Below are 26,515 nucleotides of genomic sequence, written 5' to 3' on the forward strand. Positions count from 1 at the left end.
TGTTTTGAAAATTATTGACATTTTGGAAATATTGTGTCAGCTTATAAGAAGAGTTCTAGGTGAGCACTATTGTTTCATGTGTTAGAAGACCAAAGTAGAAGTAGTTGGAGAAACTACTATATTCAACAGTCATGTCATGAATGACCAATCCCTTCCTTTCTTGGTAATAGGATTCCCAGAAACTGGCCAGGACATCAGAAGTTTACTGTCTTAGTGAAAGGAGATTTTTTGGGGTGCTATAGAGTCCCTTAATGGATTCAAACCATTGAAATTCCTCGGGCCTTCCTCAAACCTGTATTATGTTCAGTACTCTTCCTAGTCCATGAATGGACAATTATTAAAAGTAAAGATTTTTTTTACAATTCTGCTTCTCTCACTCCAAGCTCCTATGTCTCATAGGAGATGTTGGTGTGCCCTAGGTGTGTCTGGTGTGCTGGATGCCATCTGTCCAGTTCCGCCCACACCTACTGCCTTCCAGATCTCAAGCCGCATCTGCTTCTGTCACACACACTTCTGTGATGTGGAATGGCAGAGGATCTTGAGAGATCCATGGTGTCACCAAGGGGTTCGGACCTTTGTGGTCATAACAGAGTTCCTTTGTTAGTTAAATTGTTCCTTGCCCTTAGGTGATGGGCTCTTGTGGTGTGGGGCTGCTGGTGTCCTGTGCTCTACAAGGCACCAAAGGTGTTTGGGTCAGTTGCCACGTGTGACTGCGTTATGGCAGAGGTAGCAGAGTTAGCCTGGTAGTAATAGCACATACTGAAAACTGAGAAAAATAAGTCTTATGCTTGGGGAAATCATGCAAGTCTGTAAGGCTCTAACTGGGATGAGCATTAGCTTTATTGTACAGGTATTTTATTAATCTGGGCAAAAGGTCACACGAGTTCAGTGAATTGTACAGGAGGGAGGTTTTCCCTCATGTAAGTGAAGACTTGTTTGATTTTTAAATGAAACCAGATAGGTATACTCAAGTACATCCAGCAGGTATGCTAATGTTATATTCTCTGATTTGATTCTGCCTTTGAAACTTTCTAGCTCCTTTTAAGAGTTTCTAGATGTTCACTTCCAGTAAAACCTAGAAGCTATAGTAAATTTTGTCCCATTTTCATGAGAATTCAGCTTCAGGAATATGACGACTGGTAAGTTAAAGAAGACATAATGTACCATTGAGTGTGAATTTTTGCAAATAATCTGTGTTCTCACGTAAATTGTGGAAAATAATGTACACTAAATACTACAAATATATTTCACCACTGAATGTTTATTTTCCATAAAAGTCTGAAGTAGAGCATCACATAAAGTACTACAATTAAATATTATATTGTATAATTGTCAAACATTGAACTCAGGTCTACATACAGTGCTTGTGCAGGATTTTGCTTATGTTTCTGATGGCTCACTTTATTAATGCCTAGGACATTATTGATCTAATTATTTATTAATTTTAAAAGCAGAGTCAGAATAAAATGTATGTGTGTAAAATATTCAGCTAGGTTAAGATAATGGTGGCTCAGACAAAAATAATTTGAATCAGTGAGAAATGTAAAAATTTGAATCAGTGAGAAATGTGAAATAAAAATTTGCATATGTAAGCCCATGTGTGAGGAAATTATATGAGCAGATGCAGTGCAGCCAACACAATGCACATAAATATCTGTATCTTTGGAAGCGACCAATTTTAAGATTAATTTGAATACCTTGTGTTTTTAAAACAAATACTGCATAGTGACTCCTCCGGAAATGGTTTCAGGAATATATCTGAAATTTTCTGTATTGTAGAGTAATTTTATTTCTATGCTTTATAGACGTATTTCACCAGAAACCACCTTCTGGTACTTCTCTCTTGTCAAAGGAATATAAGAATGTGCAGGTTCATACATGAAATACAGGGGTTCAGATATAATTTCTGGATTAAATCCTTCATTTGCCAGATGTGTTTTCTGATGCTTGAAAGTTGCAGTAGTTTGCATAACATCCTATGAAAGAAATAATTCAAATAAGGTGCAATATTCCATTTCAGTCTATATGAGTGAAATTATGATGTACTTACTGAATAACATAGATCATACAATTTACTATACAATTTCTTCAGTTAAACAATTATCAGATTCACAAGTGCAGTGAAATCTAAATCTAAATCTAAATCTAAATCTAAATCTAAATCTAAATCTAAATGAATATTTGTTTCTTATTAATTTTCCTGCTAAAGCAACACACAAGATCGCAAGTTTCTGTTTCAATATATGCAATTTTCTTTTAACTTTCCTTAGGGCAGTCCACCATAAAACCAGTAGAGTATGGAACAATTGGTTCACTCTGCAAAGAGCTGACTGATTTTGTGGTATTGGCTCTCTTCTCTACTGCTAAACTTAATTTAAAACATTAAACCCTACAATGTTAAATGCCTTCTTGTCTTATTTGCCTGCATAAGGAGTTTCTATACAGCAATTATTAAAATGCCAATTCATGAACAAGTTGTTCTGCACACAATGGTTGGGGTATTTGAGCAGAAGTGGTATATAAATAATTCGCCTTTCAAATGTTGTTTACATGTAGAGAAAAGTTTAAAACAGACTGTTCTCAAGCATTGTTATTACTTATACATGTTTTCAATACAGTGAACATTTCGTTTTAGTTCCCATGCTGAAAAGATCCACTTTTTAGTTCTTGTTGGAAGGAAGTTAAAAAAACTCAGGTGGAAAACATAACAGAGCCCTGGAGTCCCCCGGGTTTTTGCATCCTTGTCCCCGTGCCTCTGCTATTCTTTTAGAATCAAGTGGAAGATACTGAGAACAGAAAATCAGTCTGTCTGATTTGCACAAAACCAGTCAACCATAATTGCAAGTTATATTAGAAAAAGCCTACATAAGGACTACTGAAAATTTTTCAAGAATGATTTTGGTTTTAATCCAATATTGCATGAGAATTTCAAGTATTTGATTAGGGTGACCTCTTTCTCAGGACCTAGAAAAGGGAATAAATTTTCTTCCAAACAGAAAATGGTGAGTTCAGCATATACTGAAGTATGCTGCTATACTCCCCTAAGACATTTTATAAAGCAACAACAATTTTTTCTCATTTTGATTTTTTTTAAATTGAAGTTATTTCCTTTAATAAAAATTTGCACACATGTAAATATCAGTTAATTAGTACTGCTAGAAACTTTGTTTACTTTGGCTCCTCCTCAGCTATCTAAAAAAAGATTTAGTCAGAGAACAAATAAATGCAAACAGCTTTAATTGGTTCCATAAATATAAACCTTAGAGCACTGTATAGATTTGCTCAATCTAGTGGAACTCTAAAGACAGATCTGTTCCAAAAGCTTTTCCCAGAAGACACCAGATATGTCCTGAAGCCCCACCGATAATATAACCTATGCTTACTGCATTTGAAGGTACATTTACTTAGTAGAGTAACCTGTTAGTGAAAAAAAAAGGTTTTCTCAATCTATAAATTCTTCAATTTGAACCTTTTTGGCTATTTATCAGTATTTAGGGAAAAGTAAAACTGCCTCTCAGCATCCCCTAACAGCAGAAAACTGTGAGCTACAAACTTTGAGATGATGCGATGTGGAGCCTTTTCCTACCCTCTGCAGTTCATGCTCTCCTGCTTGGTGGCAGATCAGCCTGTGGGGTGCTCACAAGGGGTGCAATCCTTGTATTTTAAGGTGGATGTTAAAAAAGAATTGTATCCCAGTTCTGCTTTTGTTCTTTAAAACATGTGAATGCATTTTAATTCTCACATTAGGAAATCTCCATAAAACTTTTATTATCTGTGGTAAATAACCCAGTATTTCCTTGGTGCCTTGTCAGTAATAGTGGATAATAATCACTTCAAGGACAGCCACATCAGGAAAAGGTTTGAAATGGATCATGTCACCCTGTTATAAGAACTCTTATGAGTAAGGCTACACATATGTTTGCTTAGTCTTCTACTGACTAGAAGAACACACTGGTTAAAGTACTTTGAAGCAAAATCCAACAGCAAAGTTACTAATCCCATCTAGGATTCTTAGGTATGGATGGATCCATAACACAAAACAGAAACATAATTTATCATATATTTGCTAAAATTCATCATAATAACAATCATAGGAACAGTAATTTAGGGTACTATTTCCTTTTGTTTTCAATTATTTAAACTGTTTGTAAAATGCATTCTGCATTCCATGGTTGAAGTGACCAATTTTCAAGTCAGACACAAGATAAATACAAGTGGCAGACGACTTATTGTCTTACCATGATTCTCACAAAGCGTGGTTGGGCATAACTTGGAAGGAAGGCCTCAACATGCTTGTAAAGTCTTTCTCCATTAAAGCTGTGGTAACGTTTAAGCACAATAGCTGCCATCCCTGTTCTTCCTTCATAATCTAAAAAAAATTTGAAAAATAGTATGACAAGTAAGAGCATATATGAATGTTTTGTAACATTTGGGGGTATTCAATAATATTTAGAACAAGTAAATTGATATTGTGATATATCCATCTTGTTTTCTCAGACATCACTGAGTATAAAGTATATGATATTTTATTCATTAGGTTTATGATGTTTTATTACTTTACTTATTTTATTTATACATGGTATTTGAGAACTTTAAAAGTTACTTTCAGTGAGTTTATTCAATTAAAAAAATGTCACTGATGTCTTTTTATTGGGAATTCTCTGTAGCTGGAACTGCCTGCTAGGTTTTATTCCTACCTGAACACTGGTAATATAATGACTAATTGAATCAGAGGGAGAATTAATTAAAAAGAGAACCTGAATTCACCCACACAAAGACTAATAGATATAAACATGTATAAGACTGTACTTGTTCTATATAAAGTTAAATGCCTATTGTACACTGTAAAGGCAGTGCTGAGTGCTTTGTACTCTGTTCCACAATTTGTGGACAAATTTGTGACAAAAAGGTAAGTGATTCCTAGTAAATTACAGGCATCAAATTATGTTTGACATGCAAACTGAAACAAAACCCTTTTCAAAATTATGTACCAGACATAGTTCCTGCATTCTATTTATTGAAACACAAGAAAAAAATTTAAGAGGAGAAAATATCCGAGTTGGAAGAAATCAACTGCCACAGTTAAATCTGTTCAGAAAAAATGAGCAGCCTTGAGGTCTGCCTAAAGGCACTGGAAAGAAAAAATATGGATATTCCTTTTCCTGAAAATGAATCTGCTGTTACTGAACTGGTGATATGCTTTGAAGTTTGTTATGGCAATATTTGAGACTCAAGTCAATACAGAAACATGAAAGACCATGCTGTCTAGATGTTATTGACACTGCAAGCAAAAATTGATGTGAATCTTGAGGCATTTTTTTATGTGCTATTTACTGCCTGAGGTAGCAATAACCCTTTTGAGGAGCCCCCATCAGCTCCAACTGCAGATGATAATGAGAGATGCTTTGAATATTAGACCACAGTTTTATTTGCATGCACTGCATGACTGCCACCTGCTGATCAACCATTCAGATGATGGCCTTTAAATTTTATTTTTATGTATCCTCTTTCCTTGAACCCATTGTGTTTCCCATCTCTGAGTGCTATCTCTTGACAGCTTCTTCTTCATGTGACTAGTTTCTTTTAATACTAGACTTCATTTGCCTCCAAAGGAAATAATGAACAGTTACTCAGCACAACAAAATGTTTGTCTTCCTCAACCTGTTTCTTCAATGGTTTCATCTTCTGAGAATTTTTAAATTTTGTAATTTGGTTTCCTACAGCTTTTCAGCATGATATTTTATATTTTTATGAAGCATCATATATGATTGAGAACATTCCAATTACAAAAAAAAATATGTGTTCTTGGACAGTACTCATAAGATAGTGGTTTCAGACGTTATCTTTTAATATACTGTATCTTACCATTTTTCAGATGAAAGCCTGTAGCCTAAGAGAAGTCTTGTGTAGTTCATAACTTTGTATTTCTCGCTTCATATTTCTCACTTCTGTTAAAATTTTTAATTTATCCAAATTTTTCTTCCATTCATTACAAAATTTCAGCATGTCATGTTTATTAAATGCAGCATTTTACTGTAACTGAAATTTCAAAAACTGTAGAAAAGCCTGAATTGCCAAGCTGAAACTTCTTACATCCTTACATGTACTTGTGCATGCAGTTGCAAGAACAGAAAAGTTACAGTAAGAAATTACTCTCTTCATTTTATGTTCTTAAACTATAGAAAATGTCTTACTTTTTACGCTTACACCATAAACGTTAACTTCTTGGACAAAATCCATCATACCAATGACGTCTGCAACTTCTAAAGTAGCAACATTTTCTCCTTTCCACCTGTTGAAAATATTTCTTATATTAATATAGATGTTAGCTTATACATGTTTTATTCTATACATGACAGAGGACTACTTTTAACGTGGGCGACATTCTTAACTGAAGAATCACTGTGTGGTTTAATGCCGTCATATTTGAATACCCAGTGATACAAGAAGTGCCAAATTTGAAAAATTCCAATATGTTGGAGTGCACTTTGGTGGACTTGATTCCTATCCTTAGTGATTTTGTTTAAACAAAGTTGACATTCATCATGTTTGAGTCTGACCTGTGTCATCCAGGCATGCATATGCGTGATTTCTTCCATGGATTTACTCTTAACTTCGTGCTGTACCTGAAAGTGTCTCCCACCCGGTCAGTGAAGTAGAGGAACCCATCCTCATCCATCACTAGGAGGTCCCCTGTGTCAAGATACACATCTCCTTCCACAAACACATTACGCAGGAGTTTCTTCTCTGAGGCTTCTTTATTTCCAACATATCCAGAAAATGGGCTATCCTCAGTAACTTGAAAAACTAGAAGACCAGGTTTACCTGCAGGCCATGAAAAGGGGAAATATATATAGACATCTATATATATATATAGAGAGAGAGAGACATATGTATAAACATATATAGAGTGAGCTATTAAGAGCATAAATTATCATATTAAAAATCCTTTGGAAAGCCACGTCGGTTTTATGTGTCTTATTGCTACATTACCTTAGTTCTTCCCTGAACAGAAGAAATGGGTGAGTGGAAAAGGGAACATAATTTTGCTTCCTTCTCTTCCAAAAATTTGGACCACAGGGAAGAGATCTTTGGAGTGTGTTGTACATCACTTACCTGGTAAAAGCATTTACCCATTGAAAAGATGATTTATCTTTGTGTATCCTTTATCTTTATGTCGTTAGAAAAGGGTGATGGTAGTCAAACAACATGTGTAGAGGCAAAATATATAGTATCTAAGATTTTTGAGGGCTTTGAGGTTTTCCAGAGGATAGAGATGCTACTGCCTTAGCACTGGTGTGCTGGTGTGACAAAACAAGTTGTAATCCACAATGTGTGCCCCTGATTTTCAGGGGGTCTCTGGGGTCTGAAGCATATCCCTACTGGGCATCACTCCTTGTTGCTGCCTGAGTCCTATTTATAACAAGGACAAAGCTTCCATTGACTGCACTGGAATTGATTCAGAATGCCCTTTAAACATGTTTCTTTTATTATTCTTTATCTGTGGTAATTACTGGCTTTGTTCTCAATGCGCTCCTGAGATGTAAAGATAATTCCATCTTCGAAAAGCTTTTATTTTACTCCTTCAGAAGATGTAAGGAGATGTTTTCCAACAAATAAGTTTCTTCATAGCTGTATTTCTGTATCCTAAATTTAATCCTCTTCATTTTTTTGAACACTCCATATGGAAAATGGAATGAAAGCTCATACTACCTTTCAGAAGAGGAGCTGGCATTGCTGCAAATACAATGCATAATTGATAACAAAAGAACAACCAAACAAAATGGAGTTGCTCTAACCCCAAGTCACTTTTACAGAAGGATTTTCCAGTCCATTTTGTGAATTTACTGTCGTTACTATCTCACATTGCATTCAGTGACAGCTTCAAAGTTACCTAAAAATATGTGTAATCTGCAAAATTTTTCTAGTTGTGTCATGAAACTGGGAATTTTATCAATTTCACTGAGAACGCAATAATTTTTTTTGCACTTTCTAATATGACTAAAGGAAGCAAGCAATAGTGAGGAAGCAAGCTCTTTTCAAGAAAAAAAAATATTTTTCTTTATTTTGATATTGTCAGCAAATATTATTTTATCAGAAAAAATAGAAGATTGCTACTTTTTTTTTTCCAGTACTACTACCATAGAATAAAATATGATATGATATGATATATGATATGATATGATATGATATGATATGATATGATATGATATAATATAAATGTTATATTATCAAATACAAGCAATAATAATTGCTGGTTTGATGACCGGTACTACTGTGTGTCATTGAGATCTGACATCCTGCTATCATTTAGGTCTTCTGTACAAGCCCCTCTTCTACCTTCAGGATTTTTATCTCTATGATAATTAAATCTACATACTAAAACCAGTGATGTTAAAGACCTTTTCCCCAGAACTGATAACTTTGACAGAGATGGATTCGTGCATGTGTACACAGGCACATGAATATTTGATGTGGCTTTCATAAATGCAGTGCTGTCTTTGGTGAGACTCAGTTTTGGGGATTTTTCTCAAGGATATTCTCAGCTAGGAGGCTACCTTATTTTCAGTCTGGGAGCTTCAACTCTTTGAGGTGGAGTATTCCATTTTAAGTAGGATTTCAGGAAGTCTGTGCAACTCTAGGTACTAAAATGATAAATCTGGTTTTGTCACTAATCATAAAAATATGATCCACAATTTGAAATTTTTCTGTTCTTCATCAGAATTTTAAATCTGAAACTTAGAAAGCATCTTTAAACATCTGGCCTCAGAGCACAACAGAGCTGGGAATTACTGTATCTTTTTTTTTTTTTTCATTAAAAAAAAAAAAAAAAAAAAAAAAAAAAAAAAAAAAAAGAGGCACTAAAAAATCTGATTTTTCCAGGAATAGGAACAAGTTCTTCTCAAGTGAGAATAAAAATATTATGGGTCCCAAATATTACTAATGTTCTTATATGATTGTAATTTTTTTATTTTGGGTTAATTTATAAGTATTTGGACATATTATTGCATATATTAACAACAGATTTCTGTTTAGATCTATTTTCCTATTTTTTCTATTTTCAAGTTCTAGGTGTATGTCAAAAATCTGTTGCTTACAGAAATTTCATCCTCTAAATTGAGTTATCTGTTAGTTAACAGATAACTAATATTTTTCCTTACCTATGGTTGCTTTCTTACACCTTCCATTTTCATCTTTTATAAGTTCTTGTTTCCAGACATCATATTTCAACAACTCAAAGGAATGTAGAAACTAAAAAAAAAAAAGAAAAAAGCACACACGCATACTTAAAAACACCTCTTTCTTACTACTTTTCTAGATTGGATAAGAATTGCTTTGAATTAATGAATAGTCCCTATTGACTTTTGAAAACTTGAGATAGCCTGAAATAAACTGACTGTATTCTAAGAGGCAATTGTCAGAAAGTGTTCATATCATGATAAGCAACACTAAGTATAGATATAAAGGTGAGTGTTCATCTCCTTTACTGATAAAAAGAAGCCCTTGTCTAAGAGTAGGGTCAGATTCAAATAATTTATACGAAGGATAAAGTGCATTTGATCAAATTGTCAGTTTTGCTTTAAAACTGCCATCCATTTCTAATATTGCCAAAATGCTCAAATCAAGGTGATTCTCTGACAAAAAAAAAAAAAAAATCCAAAATAAATTTACAGATATCTCAAAAATTACACCAGACAGATGCAAATGGAAACTTTCATATTAATGACCTGATTAGTCTTTCCATTCTCAATCCTCCATCCATGTCGTTAAGATTGCTAGAAGATTCAAAGTCTTGCAGAGTTGTTATCATCATCATGCCAAGGCATTTTTGGCATCTCAGATATAAAGCAGAAATCATTTGGAAGTCATTAATCTGGTCTTGATCTTAATTGATCTGAATCTTTAGTGTTGTTTGAATACTATTTCATTGTTGTATAATGTTCATGAGTCACAGAAACTGTACAAATTGGAAAAGTGTTTGAGACTGTCAGGGTGTTTTTATGGTAGAAACACTGTGAGTTTAAACAGTGGTTGTATTTGTAAAGGTATAGCTTAGATGTTTTGAAATTAGTATTTTTCTCCTGTATTTGCTGAGAATTTTGATTTTTTTTTTTTTTGTTCTGCTAATTTTATTTCAGAGAAAATGTGATGCTGGTTTTATTGAGTGAAGATGCAGTCAAAGAACAAATTTGTATAAGTTTGCTTTTGAATATCTATCTCCTAATTTATACAAAAAGTCAAATCAAAACTAGTTTCTGGCCTCATCATTTATTATATGTGGGTTTTCAGGATGATTAGTAAACAATTAATAAGAATTGTCATTACTCAGTCCTTTGGGTAGTCACTTCTATACAGACAGTTTGGGGTTATAAAAATATATTTTAGGGGAAAAGTTGGGTACACGAGCTTCTATGTACTCATTGTGTATATTTACTGTGGCTTCAAAATACATGTACAGAGAATAGAGTCAAGGAAGTGGCTAAGAATAAGGCTTCTGTTTTCATGAACCAATTATTATTATTATTATTGTACCTGGAAAGAAGGAGGCATTTTCTTCCTTCCTGTTCTTTATGATTTCTGCCTTTCCCATGCCTTTTAAATTTTTTTAAAGTTATTGTGTGGTTAATTGGTTGGTTGGTTGGTTGATTTGATAATCCTTACCTTTGAGAAGATGCCAGCACGGCCCACAGCTCCTATTTTATTAGTATAGTTCAGGAAACTAAGACTTCCTTCTGTGGACCCATAGAATTCAAATATTTTAACTGGGCCAAACCTCATCAGAAACTCTTTCCATACAGAAGGTCTAATACCATTTCCAAGGGCAATGCGCACCTCATGAACTCTGTCCTCTTCTTTCTGTGAACAGACAAAAAGAAACATCCTGTAGCTGGGAAAAGTGGATCTAAACACCTAAAATTGACCTAGTACTTTCTAACAGAACAATTTTCATTTGTGAACTGCCACCTTGACTAAAGTACTTCACAGAATGGGGTTTTTTGCTGTTGTTGTTGATTTTTTAAAAATAAAACAGAAAAGCATAAGCAATCTTGATCTGAGGTTGAGGGGCTTTTGCAGGGTGAAAACTTTATTTCTGTAATTCTTTGAATTTTTTACTTATGAAGTCTATAAGGAGGATGTATATTAAAAAGTTTAAACGATTTTAGCTGTAAATAAATGGATTTTAAGGAAGTGCCATTTTCCATAGAACGGAAGTTCCTTTCCCACCAAAAAGAGTTGTTTTCCTGTATCAACAAAATCGTGCCTTAGAAAACACTTGTGATACACAAAAGTTGATTCTTTTTGTAATGATACTTGGTAGAAAATTTTTCACATCTGCCATGTTCCTTATGGAACCTGAAAAAGCAGCAGAATAACTCAAAGCTATAATAACTCATATTATTAGCTTCATTTTTAATCTTAAATCCAAATTCATCAAAAGATTATAATAAAATCTGCAGTCAAAATGTAGTTGCTAATGTGTCATTTGTTACATATTAGTGATGTAATTATTGTGGTAAACTATTCAAAAGTTTACTTGCATAAGTGCTTTTGGCGTAGGAGCAGACTGCTCAGCCCCCTGTCCATAGGACTGTGGTCAAGACTCTCAGAAGCCCTCACTTTTTTGGAGGTGTAGTTGGGATTGAGTAATTAAGTTACTGTTATGGCTAAATGTCAGCAGAAAATAAACTTATTTCAGGTCAACAAGAACGGTTTCTTCAAATCAAATAAATGGTTGGTTTGGTTTTGTTGCAGTGTTATTCCAATCTTTAAAACTGTAAAATTATGTTTGATTTCTAAATAATATTAGGGTGATTTAAAGATGGAACTTTGCCTTGTAATTGCACTGAAATGTTTTAGCAGAGTCACAAACTTTTGACTTTCAAAAACATTCACATGAAATTGTTTTGTGAACTATGTATTAGCAGACAACTTCATTTGATCCAGAACTGCATTTTATGGAAGATAAATTATTTGCCACAACAGGATCAACTGTAACGCAGACCAAACCTCACTGTTAAACACAGCAGTGAAACTGGAGTTTGATATTCCCTGCTTCTGCCTAATCAGACGTGTTTTCTTTTGCAATTTTAATGGTAACTCTGAAGGAATAAATGTTTTTGGTCACACATATGTAATCCAACTGAATTTTAAACCAGCTGGGAGGCTGACTGGGAGACTTCCTTCATGCATAATGTTGTCCCTTCTTCAGCACTTTGTCTTCAGGATGAAATGACGGGTTTTGATTTTTTCCCTAATGTATTTTGTGATACTGTAAGACTTGAAGTAAAACTCAAGAGTTTGACAGATTACAAGCAATAGGAGAAATTGTTATTCTTACATTCTTATCTTGGTTCACGCCTGGTTCAACAGGTGTGATCTGCAACATTTCCCTGAACTACCTTGAATTTTAAATGTCTTTATTTAAAAGTTACATGGTTCTCTTTAAAAACATTCTTTGACATACTCAGTCACAGAGTTTCTGTCCACTTGGAGAAATCCCCAAGTGCCTCCTAGTTTCCAAATCCATGCTGTTTCTCAGTTTGTGAGACCTGGGCATGCCCAGTGAAAGGAGGGAAGGGCAGACACCCTGTGCATGATGTAGAGCATACTCCAACAAGTCCTGCATGTTCAGTCCTAGTCCTGAACCATACCCGACCTATTACCCTGCGTGGGTTTCTTTCACTGCAAATGAACCTGTGTGATACAGTAGAGGTTAGATATTATATATGCATATAACATCTGGTTATATGTTATATGTGGTCATAGTCTAGTAAGATGTGTGATGTTGACAGAGCTCCTGATGTACCTGATCCACTCCTGTTAGCAACCTCACCTCCCTCAACTCATCCAAGCCATCTCTGGTTTTCCCTCTTACCAGTTGCCACTTAAGTATCTATTTCTTCTCTGTTAAATTTTTGTTATTGAGTCATGAAAATATAGTTCTCATTGCTTTTTCCTGCAGGAGAAACCTTTACACAACCGGTCTGGCCTAGCTAATTATTCCTTTGTGGTTTCCTGATCCATGGACTACTGAGAGAGTAGTTGCTGTTGGCCAGGCTTGAGCTCTGTTTCAGGCTTGTTTGTATAGGCTTGAACTCTGGCCAACAGCTATCCTTCTTGTACCCTTTAGTACTTTTTGTCTTTGATCCCTCTCCTACATCCAGATCACCCAATAATAAGATTCTGTTCAAACCAGCTGGAGAATTCTTTCAGATATTTTCTTGTTCCTAGTCCTTGCATTAATCTCTGACCAATACCATTGCAGATCATTTGAACTTTGTGCTTGAACAGGAGGTTTTCTGAGGTATGTAGGAATACTTCTTGTAACCTCCCTTCAGTAATATCCAAACTACCAAGCATAAAATTTAAAAAGTTAACCAAGCTTTCCCAAAAATTAACCAAGCTATCATTGAGAAATGAGAGTTGCTACTTAGTAAGCATTTTCAGACTTGTCACTGTTTGGTGACATTTTACTTTGTTCCAAACCTGATCATGATCTTTAGGACTGTTATCTCAGGGAGGTTGCACCATACTGTTTGTACTTTGGCTTCATGGAGATATATCCACCATCAGATATACAGGCATGTAAGAGAGTGTGCCTTTGGAAGATGTCTAAGAAAAAGACTTAAACTAATAAAAACTCATTCATTAGTTTCAAAGTTAAAAATTAACTATCATCCATTAAATACTGAACATACTAGGTCACTCTTGATAAACAATTACTTTGGAGCAGAGCACTGAAACTGTTAAATCATTCAATCTGGAATGAACTCTTTTTGGTCATTGTGAATGCTGAAGCTTTTACAGCTTACACCTTTTCCTGACTGACCTGTTGTGACCTGCTGGTCACTCAGATGAAAAGCCAACAAGCCTGGCTTTGCAGAGGCACTTCTGTGAGTGTCAGGGTACGTGTCCTGTCCTGCCAGGCTCGTTCCTTTGTCACCACTGCACTTGCTGGTGTAAACTTGACTGCTATTGGTAATAGCAATGAACACAAGACACAAGGAACGCTGTAAAAAGCTATCAAACATTGAAAATACTATACTGTTCAGAAATTAGTGAATCTATCTAACTTTCAGATTTGCTGTATCTTAAAGCTGTACTTGCAAATGGAACTTACACAGGGCTGATTGCAGAGGTAGCGGCAGAGTTCTCCTATATATAAAAACATGGTAACATTGTATTTCCTACAGTCATTCCAAAACTCTCTCGCAGAAAATTTCTTCTTCAAAACACAGGTTGCTCCTATGTGATGAAAACAGGTAAGAAATTTCAAAATAACCTTTAAAATAAACCCCTTGTCTTCTACCACTATTGTAACAAAAAAAAAAAAAAAAAAAAAAAGGAAGAAAAAACTTGTCATTCTCTTAATTCAGTTAATGATAAATTCAGCTAATTAAATAAATTGTAAGCTATTTCCAACAGGATCCATCTGTTAAATGAAACTTGCACAATTAAGCCTTGTTTCTTTTTCTGAGTAGTAACTAAAACCTTAGAGTAACAGAAGCAGCAGAAGCAAATCTTTTAATGATCATTCATTGTTAGGAATAGCCTAAACATTTTGTTTCTGTCATGATCATGAGCTAGTTTAACTCCAAAAAAAGATCTTGGAATGGGGAAAATTGTAGCTCACAGCTTCTCTATTTGTGTGACAAGTGGTGAAAAGGAAACAGGCTGTCTTTGTTGTTTCCCTTTCATTCCCCTTTTTCTGTTCCTTGACAACTGAGAATCAAAACTATTTTCTTTTCTGTGACCCTGATGTTCTTTTAGAGCTTTCAATTTGAAAAGCCACTTCATTCTACCCTCTCATATCTGCCACCCTATCCCTTCCTAAGTGTTGTCAGTCAAAAATTTACAAATTTCTATCTTTTCAAAATTTTCTTTTCGCCCAAGTCGTGTTTGTCCTATGTGACATTTCCCAGGGCCTTCCCAATTTTAAATACCTTCTATTCCACTTTTCCCATCTTGCCTGTTCCTCCCTGATCTTGAAACCTTTCAGAGCTCTTCAGCCTCACCCTCCTCAAAGCTTTGTCATTCAAATCCCAGACCCCCAGATCTCGATCTAAACACCTAAGAAAGACATTACCCTACATTTTCTGTTCCAAGAAAATTCATAGCCTCAAACCTCTTCATACACTCATTTTCCCATCCCCTTTGTGTTTCTGTTAGGCAGAAGCAGTCTTGGCAGCATGCCTGCCTGCCTTGTTCCTGAATAAACAAAACAGTGAAATGTCTTTTAAAGCACTCCAGTTATATACTTAGCGTGCCAAAACCCAGCATCTAGGCAAGACTCTAATGATAGAAAATGAGGATGTACCTGGTAAATATCTGGTTGATAGCTCTCTACAAATAACTCCCATTATCAAATTTAGAAGGGGAGATTTTGGCCTTTTTCACGTTTTTCACTTTAAGATGATGAATCTAACTCTGTAGGTCTTACTCAAATAAGAGACTGAAAAAGCTCCACAACACATTTAGTCAATCTTATTCAGAAGGTTGGGCTTCCACAATGCATTTGTATCTTCTGACACTAAAAGTCAACCCCAGATGCCTGTGTGAATGCCTTTACAGACATTTGGCATAGGGTAGGAGGATGATTTCAGGTTAAACCTACAGAATATGTGCAGTGATGCTAACAATACACAGACCTCAAGTCATTTTATGCTGGATTTATACAATTATTAGTGTCTGTTCTAAGCTTCAAAAACTATGCATATACCTTAGATATTGTCCACAAACAGGAGAGGCGATGAAAAGGATAAAATTACAAAAGGTTTTTGGTAAACATAATATTTGAGTTCCCAAGCAGTTATTCACCTAATATTAACATGTTATAGCCTCGTCAAGTTAATGGAACTTCACTAGAAGGTAAATATTACCTAACTGAATGCATCCACTGATGCCAAGAAGAGAAGCACTGATGTGGTACAAGGGAAGAGTGACATATATAATATCCTGAGAAACTGCACCACACTGAGTCAATGCCAAGGAGGCAGCCAGAGTCCTGCGGTGAGTGATGATAGCAGCTTTTGGGAAACCTGTCAAAGGGAAAGAGTAAATAACTGCAAATGTACTGCATGCATTAATAATTCTGCTGAAGTAGAATTATGCTGGGAATGTACACGGAGAATTCTCTTCTTCTGAGTCTTTGTCCTATGCTTTGCTGTTTTATGAGTATATCCCCTTAGCCTCTCAGCTCCTTCACTCTTTCTGCCTGTAATTCTATTTAAACATAGAATTATAGAGTAGTTAGGGTTGGAAGGGATAATGTAAAATGTATTCCCAATCCCCCTGCCATGTCTGTTTCATCTGGGGGACAAAGTCCACGCCCTTCACAGGCATGCGCAGGTCAAATATACATAAAGGTTTCCCTTGCCAGAAAGTGAGAATGGGAAAACCTCTGGAGAGCCACTGTGTCACTCAGCTTCTACTTGCAATACAAATAACTTCTATGAAGTTGTTTGGATTGACTAGTGGATGGATTTCCCCATTCTTCCACTCTAAAAATAACTCCTATTTCAGAATCAGAAGCAGATGTTCTTCCTTTCTGAGCAACTCTTAGAGACTGCCTTTGTTTGCTTTATATTCAAGAAATTAATTTCAGCCATGGAGTATTTATATAGAAGTTCAGTAACTGAAATTACACTCTTGTGTAATTTCAAAAACACTTTAAAGTGTACTGTGCTTCTAAATAAATCAATCCTCTCTGTCTTGATTTGGAAATTCAAGTTCTGTCTTTTTGTGTCTTTTTGCTTAATTTATACTGCTTTAATTTTCAGAGGTGCAGCTGTACTTTGTTAGTACATATCCTCACCTGTACTTCCCGATGTGAAGATATGCAGAGCTGTGTTTCTTGTGTCAGTGACAGCTCCAAGACGAGATGGAACAGGATGATCAGGCACCTTGTCTAGTTTGTCTGGTAGGGTGTGAACATGCTGGAAAGGAGAACTGGTGCTCATCAGCCAGACAGCAACATTATTTTCCAAGAGATTCAAAATAAATTCTTTCTCTATTGATCCTAAACAATCTGCCAAGTTAAAACAAACAAAAAACACTTGGTAATTTTTGAAATAAATACAACTGCAGACCTGATTACTAGCATTGAAATGAAATATCATACCACCTATAAACCTACCACAGGCATAGGAGGGCTAACCTGCATACTGGACAGTGAAAAAATCATCATGATGTTCAATTTCCCTATATTTCTCATGTGGCTTTTATTTTAATTGATAAAACACCATGAACTTAGTTGATGATGCTAGTATATAAGATTTAATTTAATCACATTTGTTCCAAAAGTTGGTGCATATACCAAATAGCAAACCCTCACAGATTCATATGGAATTATGGTACTACTGCCAACCTGCACAAAAGATGAAAAAACGGGACTAGAATATGCATAAATTGCCTAGTATTGTATAATGTGCCATAAACAGAGATGAAATTGCAGCTCCTTGCACTGTAATCTTTGCTTCAAGCAATGCTACCTTGGGATTGCTACTTAAAGTAGTTATAAAGTAACATAAATTTTTATGCAGGTATTTTGACCTGAAGGAAATCACAACTACAAAGGGAATCTGTGTCTTCCTGTAGTAAGTGAAGTTTTATATAAGCCACATAAACGAATAAATAAAAACAGAAATCAAATTATGCTAAAGTATCTTCCAAGGCTGTTCTCTTGCTGATGCATGATTATTGCTGCTGATACCTTGTCCTTGGAGAATTTCAGATTTAAGCTTTTAATTCTACTAATTAATTGCATGGGATTTATACTCTCGAAATGTAGACATTATCTCTTTTCTCTCCTTTTTAGACAACACTGTCTCTTTCCTTAATTTTTCCCCTCCTTTTCTTCCCCTCTTTTAAGTGTGTGTATACATAAAGAGCTTGCAGCTCTGAAGGGCTCTGATTTCCTATGTTTGATAAAAGCAGGAAACAGTAGAAAGTGGGCAGTAAGTGAAACACAACACAGAACTTACCTTCTCCTATGACCAGAGCTTTTGCTGCGCATGTGTTAATGCAGTGCAGGAGAGATCGTGAGCGGATATTGACGTTGAGAAAGGCCACGACGGAGCCCAGCTTGGCTAGCCCGAACCAGACATGGATGAAGTCAGGTCCATTACCCATCAGCAGGGCCACCGTGTCACCTTTTCTCAGATTCCCATAGTGCAGGAAGGCCTGTGCTACCCTGTTGCTCCTCCTCTCCACATCCTGATAAGTGTACACCGTCCCTTCATAGATAAGGAATGGCTTGTGGGGGTTTTTTTCCACTGATTGCCTGAAAAGGTCAGTTATGGAGAGAATTCCATTTTTTGCCCACTTTTTTACTGTTGCCTTTGACCTCTTCCGTCTCAAGAAATAGATCAGGTCTGCCCAGAAATAGGGGAGAAAGATCTTCAGGGAGACACACAGCACCAATATTCCTCCAGCAACTGTTGAAATCCATGTGCATAACATGCTTGGAGCTGGGCAAGAATAGATTTAGTCATCTCAGACATATAAAATACATACATTATAATAATTTACACTGAGTTCTATGACATAGACTGAAAGTTAACAAGCTAATTACAATTCCAGCTGTTAATTTGAGAACTGTTAAAAATACCTTATTGGGATTTACTAGAATAAAAAGACCCACAAAAAAAGAAGGAGGGAGTTAAGAGTAAATAAAGGATTGCGCAGGATTTTTGACTTGTAATCAAAACTATGTCTAAATATTTTACTGTCCCATGGCAAATCCTAAAAAAAGGTGAAAACAAACATGCCAGGCATATACTATTATATGTATAACATGAAAGTATGTTATGTACCATAAACCTGTAAGATGCACCAAATGTTGTTCTTTGCTGCCTAAGTTGTATTTTCTGGTGTGACAGAATTTGAGACCATTTGAGACCAAAAGTTTGAACAGTCTGATCAACAGACTGAACATACACAAATTGCAGGCACCATACTCTGAAACTTCTTCATCTACTGAAGTATCCAGTTTTCACCATAGGATTTTCTGGCATTGCAATAAATGGTGAATAATAACTTTGCAATATTTATATTATTTACATTATTTACAATAGCATCCTGCAGTCCCAAAAAAAATTGTGCACAAACACAAACTGATGTTTGGAAAACAACCTTTGTAGCAACAACAATTATTAATTCTGTAGGGTATTTCAGGCAAAAATTAATTCTCATATTTTCAAACAGTCATAGGGGAGAAGTTTTGAAGATCATACAAAATCCTTTGAACATAATATAGATAGCATTGACCAGTCTCCTTTTTAAAGTTTCAGCCATGATTATTGCAAATATTTGAAATGTCTTATGTGACAATTTATGATTCAGGAACACTTCAGCAATCTGAGAAGCTTTTCTAAATGGGATGACCTCCACCCTGTAGTTTAGAAATATCTTACTGACAAGCTGTACTTTTGTTATATTCCTCAAGCTTGTTTACATTTTAAACAATATTCAATGAATATACTTGTAAAATTCAGGGGAATTCTTGCAGAAAGCAGGATCTTGTATGTATCATAAAGTATATGAAATGCATTGGTAAAAGAGCAGCTCAGAAATTAAAGCACCATGGCATTAATTGCACATAAACATACAAATGAAGTTAAAGCATGTGAGGTACAATGTTTTAATGTTCTAAACAAAAATTCGAAACCCATCAATTTCTGAAGTCTTCAATTTGTAAAGAGACATTTTTAGTTACCTTGAAATCTTCTTGATTACACTGTGTTACCTCTCTGACCAAATGTCTCATCTTTCTATGTTAAGAAACAATTGAAGTAGCTGCAAGTTTATTCTTCCAATAGATGTGCCATTAAAAGACCCTCTGTTTTAGCTCATATGGCTCCTTTACTGCCTTTCTGCCTTTCTCAGAATGTTATTGTTTAGTGGCCAAGGGCACAAACAGAAGACCTCCTGAGTGCCATGGCTTGTCTATGACTTGGAAACCTTTGCTCAGCTTTCTTTGCCACATGCAAGCATGCAAGATTCACTGAAATGAATCAACCAGTAAATTTCACTCCAGGTAAAGTCCAATTGGCAGACTTCATAAACTGAACCAACAAACACATAATCTTAAGAGAAAATAAGTAAAAGGGATGATGATGTTAGACTAGGTTTCAGCCCTAGCTTTCTTTTAGCATTCTTATATTACTTCTATTACCAAAATAGTCATGGTCTATAAGTAAGAACTCAAAGTAAAAATAGAGGGAAAAATAAGCAGGCTACAGGGAAAAAAAATTTAGTCCTCAAAGCTGTGACAGGATTAGTTTTGGTTCACCCTTTTCACACTTGAATGTGATTGGAAAGGCCCTTGTTTTAGAATTGTTTGCTCAAAATAATGTTTATGGAGCAGAAAATAAAGAAAATTAAAGGGAAAAATATAGAACATATAGAAAAGGAATGAATTTTAGGAAAGAGTAACTATTGTGAAAGAGCATGCATTGCTCTGAGAGAGATTACAGTCCTACAGCCAGCTGCACTGCAGGAGTCATACTGTTGTCACCTGTTGTATGCCTGGAATGAAAAGCCTGATGCTTGCTTTTGACTGCAGCATTCTGGCAATACAACCAAGCTTGCTTTTGATTATTGCTTGAAAGGTTTCTCCAAAGCATTCACAAAAGTACATGCACAGGAAGTTAAATTACACTCCAAATGAAGGGGCTGCTCAGAAAAAGGAAATGTTTTCTCAAATTTAGACAAATTCAAAACACTTTTGAAAAAAAAATCACACACTGTAAATGCAAACCAGTTGTGTCCAAGAAGGAATTAAATGCATGCTTAACTTGCAGTCTAACCAAACCTTTTGTATCCTTCTCACAATATCAGGTACTAAGTTACTGTCAAGTTCCAGCATGGTTTGGTTGTTTGGTGCATTTGGGTTTTTTAGACGCTGTCTGTCAAAGTATGAAATCTGATTGTGTTTTCTCTTGTTTGAATTACTTTCACCAAGTTTCCATGAAGTGGAGTTTTTTTGCACATGTATTGAGATTTTTATCTCAGCATGGTCAGAAATAAACTTAGTCCAATAAGTCCATAAAGAATTACAGAATTATAGACAGTTTGGGTTGGAAGAGACCTAATTTCAGCCTCCCTGCCAAGGACCACCTCACACTGGACCAGGTTGCTCGAACCTCCATCCAGCCTTGGATGCTCTAAGATATTTTCTCATGTTGTCTTTGGTAAATTTACTCTGAATTCTTGGAAAGAGCATTTGATAAATTACCTTAAAATAACTCGATTAATTCCTTTAGCCTGATTTTAATTAATGTGCAGTCTGGTTATTTCCAGTCCTTAGTCTTAATCTGTTTATCTGTTGAGAGCATTCTATGCCAAAGAAGTATTAATCCAATGGAAACTGACTGCCAGATCTTCTCAGTTGAAACTCCTTTTCTCTTTGCCTGGTTCTGATGGAGCATTATTCTGTTAGAGAAAAGGAAAACAGGACAACAGAGCTGCCACCTGAGACACAGGCTACGACATGTCTGCAGCTTTGCTTGCACAAGAAGGGTAGCTCTAGGAGACAAGGAATGTACTGGAGAGAGCAATAGCACAGAAATCATTCAGTGGTTTAAAGGTTCAGCAAGACTATGCAGAGATGCTCTCCAGTCCCAGGGGAATGTGAACAGCCCTGTGTGTTGGCCTCTATGCCTTCATGTCCTAGCTCTCTAGGCCACCTGAGATGTCTCTGAAATACCTGAGAAACAGACTTTCTGTAACTGCCCTCATAGTTAATGCTACAATGACCTTAAATCTGCTTACAAGACTTTCTTTCGTATGAGCTCTGCAAGATGGAAATAGTATTTTAAAAGACTTAGTGTTTTGAGCGATTGTCACACAACCTCTGCTTTGAAATTTGCAAGCACAAATTTCAATTTAATTAATTGAAATGGGTCACCAAACTCACTAGGTTTGGTTTGTCATGGCTTTTTTGTCCCATAGAGTCAGAAAGCAGGGAAAAGCAGGGTTTTGTTTACTTACTCTCTCTGGTTTCTTCGTCCATTTATCTTTTTCTTTTCAGCTGTTCCTCTGCAATCACAAGGATTGAAAACATCTCCTTTTAATGAGAACTGATATTTTAAAGTATTTATTAAGTATTCTTAACTACCTTTTTAGAAAATGAAATAAAATTCAAAAGGAAGTAGTCAGTGGTATCAAAATACACTGGCAACCATATTAATAATAACAGGGAAGGAATCTAAATACAGAGAGCCCAAATGTTTACCAAGATTTATGGTAAGAATTCTGTCTTCCAAGTAATCCATCAGCTTTGTTTCAGTGAAACAACATGCTACCTTTGCTGAAAGCAATCTAATCATATGCAGCAAAATCTGAGTTTTGAAGATCACCATATAATTAGTATGAGTAGACAGAGATGTTTCTCTGATTGAAGCAGAGCTTCAGAAAATTTCAATGCAAGCAAACAAAATGATGTCTCTGAATTGATTTCTGATGCATGCACGGGACATTGTTTTATGGAAAATAAGAAATTATCTTTAAATAGAAGCCAATGTTATAATTCAGCAAATTTTATACCCAGTTCTTTTTCCAGTATCTGAATGACAATGGAGAGCATTTGCTTACCAACCTTTTTTCCTGTGTATGCTGATTAATGTCCTGTATGCAATCAGATAATTTCTGCCCCTGTGTATCCCTTGCAGGAAGGTTGCATGGGTTGTCTGAAAACGTTTGTTCAGTCAGAGCAGATGTTCTCTTGAAGCTCCACACCTAGAGTGTGTTACTGATAACTGCGGGCCTAGACACACAGGGAAAGACTCCTTTCTGTCCCCTGCATGTCACAGGTCCCCAGATCTGCAGCTCCTTGCCTTGCAGCTGCCTTGGAGCATGTGAGTGAAAGGGAATTGGACACTGCATTTTGGAACAAAGTGGATTTGCTGTCTGTATTGAGAGTTAATTGTTAAAAGATTAAGAAGTCAATTATGCACTTCTGGTTTATATGCTTAAAAGGACAATAAGCAGCAAGACATAGGGTTGTACCGAGGGAAAGGACTAATCTGTTGAAATTACTGTTTCAGTGCAATAGAAACAACTTAGTGATGTTTCCATAGGCTCCTAAATACAGTATATACAGTACACAGCAAACATGGCAGTACCATTGTCAGCATTGTCATGCAGTCTGTGCAACAGGAACAAAAGCCTTTTATGATTAACACATTTTTAGAGTTTAGTCATACAAATATACAAAAAATCTATTTACATTCTTATTATACAATGTAAATGCTGAAAAAGGACACTATATTCGTGGCACTGGCAGTGCACTTGATTGAGGAAGTAGATAAGGTTACATTAATGAAAACATACACACTGTTGACTGACCGTTTAAATCTTGTGGACCAACCTCCTAATTTTTGAAACTCAAAAGTACAAGCTAGACAGCTTTTTAAAAGGTTGTTGAATACATGTGGATGGCTCGATTCCTGTTTGTGTATTTTAAACTTTTTATTAGACGTATCTTTTATATATATATGAATATTTCCTGATACATAATTATGGCATTCAGTTATTAGAAAATCCATAGGCCGTTACTTTTCTCCCTCTCTCTTTTTTTTAAAATGCATTATAGCTAACATTATTTAATTAGATTAGAACGCATTAGTTAAGGTTATGGATTTTTTTTAATTCGCATACTACATGCATATTTTATTTTGTTTACTCCATTTGGAGGACATAATTTTGAGCTGGTCATACAGTACCCTGGCACTTTATGGAAAGATTGGACTATTGTCCCAACTGGAGAAAAAGATTAAAGACACTGTAAAGGGAAGAAGATTACTATGGAGCAGATAGCCTGAAAACATGACTCATCTGTTAGAGAAGAAGAACATGAAGAAAATGGCTTGGAGGAAGGGTCAAGCAGAGGGAAGATTTGGCTTCTTTCTAATAATAGAAATAGTGTTTTGTGATTTTGTTACTTGTGAATAAATTATTTAAAAGGTTGTGGTTTTTATCATTGAAAACAAGGACAACATTGGGAAGTAAAAAGTAAGGTTGAGAAGACAGAAGAATTTCACATGAAAAAGAATCAGCAGAAGAGAAAGAAAGCATTTATTCTGTAGCATAATGGCTTTGAGTCTTTCCTAGCAGTCCTAGATTTCAGTCATTTACCTAGTAGCAGAAACTGGATTTGTATCATACATTCTAGCATGTGTCCTGCAGATGACTAACAAGCATAAGTAAAGCAGAACTGTGCTACTTTCCTTATTTTCCTATTTAATATCTCCAAAATGAAATTATTAGACTAGATTCTTCACATAAATTCTTTCACACAATCACACAAAGGTTGAGCTTGGAAGGGATCTCTGGATGTTATCTTGTTTTCTGGTTCAGCAGAGACAGCTAGAGGCACTTACCAGAATCATGCCCAATCTGCTCTTCAATATTCTTTCTCCTGTCACAGGACACTGCTGGAAAGACCCTGGCTCCATCTTCTTTGCAGCATCCTTTTTAGGACCTTTTAGGTTCAGGCCTTTTTGCACATTGATCAGATCCTCTCCAAACCTTCTATTCTCCAGGCTGAACCATCCCAGCTTGCTCAGCCTATCTTCCAAGGAGAGATGCTTCAGTCCCCTGATGATCTTCATGGCACTTTGCTGGACTCTGTCCAGCACGTGCAGCTCTCTTGTACTGGGGAGCTCAGAACTGAATGCAGTGCTCCAGGTAAAGGATCAGCTCCTTTGTCCTGCTGGCAAAACTCCTAAAGCAGTCCAGAACATCATTAGTGGCAAGGGCACATTGCTGGCCTATGATCAGCTTGGCGCCTGGCACGACCTCCAGGGCTTTGTCTGCAAAGCTGGGTGTCCTGCTGGAAAGCTGAATGTGCAGGTGCCTGGAGAGGTCTGTCCTCAGGGGCAGGACTTCGTGCCTCCCCCTTGCTGAACTTTCTGGGCTCCTGGCCTGGCAGGCCCTGGGGAGGATGCAGAGAGGGGTTATGACTCTGTGTAGGAGGGATCTTGTTGCTGCTATGGTGCCTCAGGTTTTAGCTTTTATATTTTTCAGATTCTGTTCTGCTTTATTATGTGAGTGTAGGCTTCATATTAGGGGGTAGTAAGCTCTCTTCACAGAGTAGATAATCAAAACAATTGCTTCTTTAGCTGAGGACCCAAGCACAGCTGATCCAGATCTCAGGCCCAAGAGCATAAACAGTGGTGGACTGAAGAGAGAAAACAAGAAGGATGGGACTTCATGGGCTAAAGCTGTAATTGGACAATTATCTCCAATATGCTAATGGACCAAAACTTATAAAAGTGTGAGACCCTGAGATCTGTGGTCCATTTTGTGGCCATTTTGGGTTGTGCTGCACAAGGTGGATCTGTCCTCTTAATGAATACCTATTTTATTCTTTAACTCTGTCTAATCTCTGCTCTAGGTCAGCCTTCACAAGGCATCAGCTATAGCAAGTTTGCACCAAGCAATGCAGGCTGATAAGAAAGCAAAATGCCAGGATGGCAGAGGGTGTGGTGAGGATAAGGCATGGAGTGATGGGCCCTGGAACACAGCCTGGCCCTGAAAACTTCTGTCTGGGAACATCTGCCTGGGATCTGTTGCAGAGATGCAGGTCTGAAGCTGGGGAGCATTTCCCTCTGAGGGAACAACGAAATCATACCTGGCACTCCTGGGTGCCTCAGCTGCCTGAACCTGTCAAGGCTTAGGAAGTTCCTCTGATGGACCTGGAGCTGGACGCTAAGACCAGCAATAAAAATCTCCCCTCAAACAACACTGCACCAAACTCAACGCTCCAACCTCAAGAATTGACTGGGTGAGACTCGGTAGCCAGATAAAGCAGTAAGGCCACAATCCATCACTTGGGGAAAGTCAGTAGCCAACATCACAGTCTGTCACTCAGGAACATGTCAGCATTGCAAAAAAATCAGCAAAAAACCCACTTCCTTAACACCAGTATTCATTAAGAAGCAGGAATTCTTTACTTGGCTGGATGTGCAAGGGGATATCTCCTCCAAACACTGTGCATGCTGAATTAGGGAAAGTCTATGTTTATATACCGTATTTTACATACATATTCATATTGATTTTTCCAAAATAAACATAAATATGATAATTTCCCCAAAATCATGACCACACTTTCCTTCCCCATTATGCATGCTTTCTTCTGTCCTAGGGGTCTTTTTGGTGATCCTTACTGGTGGGTGACCCCAGTGCTGACTGAAACCAAGTGAAACTGGCAGAACACTGGGGCTGGTGGACTTCCAGTTCTCCTTCTTACACAATGGGCGTTGTGCAATTCCACAGGCCAGTGGATTTTGAAGAATAAGCATTGTGTTAGCTCACTGGGTGTAGAGAATTTATCATCTGGTAACATCAGTACATCCCTTGGCGACATCAGTTACCTGGGAGAAAACACTATCCAGCACCAGGTAACATCACAATGGGCCATCCTCACCCAGAGCTGTCTCCAGGAGCACTGTGGCCCAAGAACACGTGTCTGGGGTTACTGTAGTGCCACTGCCAACTCCACCCCTCTGCT

General features: G+C 36.5%; 1 protein-coding gene across 1 annotated transcript; it reads right to left on the reverse strand.

Moving 5' to 3' along the window:
* Positions 1-1,799: 1,799 nt before the first annotated feature.
* LOC128945668 (long-chain fatty acid transport protein 6-like) lies at positions 1,800-24,614 on the reverse strand. Its single transcript, XM_054289463.1, has 11 exons — positions 24,384-24,614; positions 17,985-18,399; positions 16,817-17,029; positions 15,882-16,040; positions 14,123-14,247; positions 10,663-10,857; positions 9,162-9,252; positions 6,627-6,825; positions 6,195-6,292; positions 4,239-4,369; positions 1,800-1,976 (listed from the first exon to the last, which is right to left on the reverse strand). The coding sequence occupies exons 1-11, from the start codon at positions 24,612-24,614 to the stop codon at positions 1,800-1,802; spliced, it is 2,034 nt and encodes a 677-aa protein (XP_054145438.1).
* Between the last annotated feature and the right edge of the window lie 1,901 nt (positions 24,615-26,515).

The sequence above is a fragment of the Melozone crissalis genome, unplaced genomic scaffold (assembly GCF_028551555.1).
Source record: "Melozone crissalis strain CALT ecotype California unplaced genomic scaffold, PUWL_Pcris_2 ptg000005l_1, whole genome shotgun sequence".
Classification (NCBI taxonomy): Eukaryota; Metazoa; Chordata; class Aves; order Passeriformes; family Passerellidae; genus Melozone; species Melozone crissalis.

Coding starts and splice junctions, on each gene's coding strand:
- LOC128945668 (XM_054289463.1), bottom strand. CDS start 24,614: ATGAAGATCATCAGGGGACTGAAGCATCTCTCCTTGGAAGATAGGCTG. Junction 6,826..9,161: donor GTGTAAGAAAGCAACCATAG/GTAAGGAAAAAT, acceptor CATGGCCTGCAG/GTAAACCTGGTCTTCTAGTT. Junction 6,293..6,626: donor CGGGTGGGAGACACTTTCAG/GTACAGCACGAA, acceptor TATTTTCAACAG/GTGGAAAGGAGAAAATGTTG.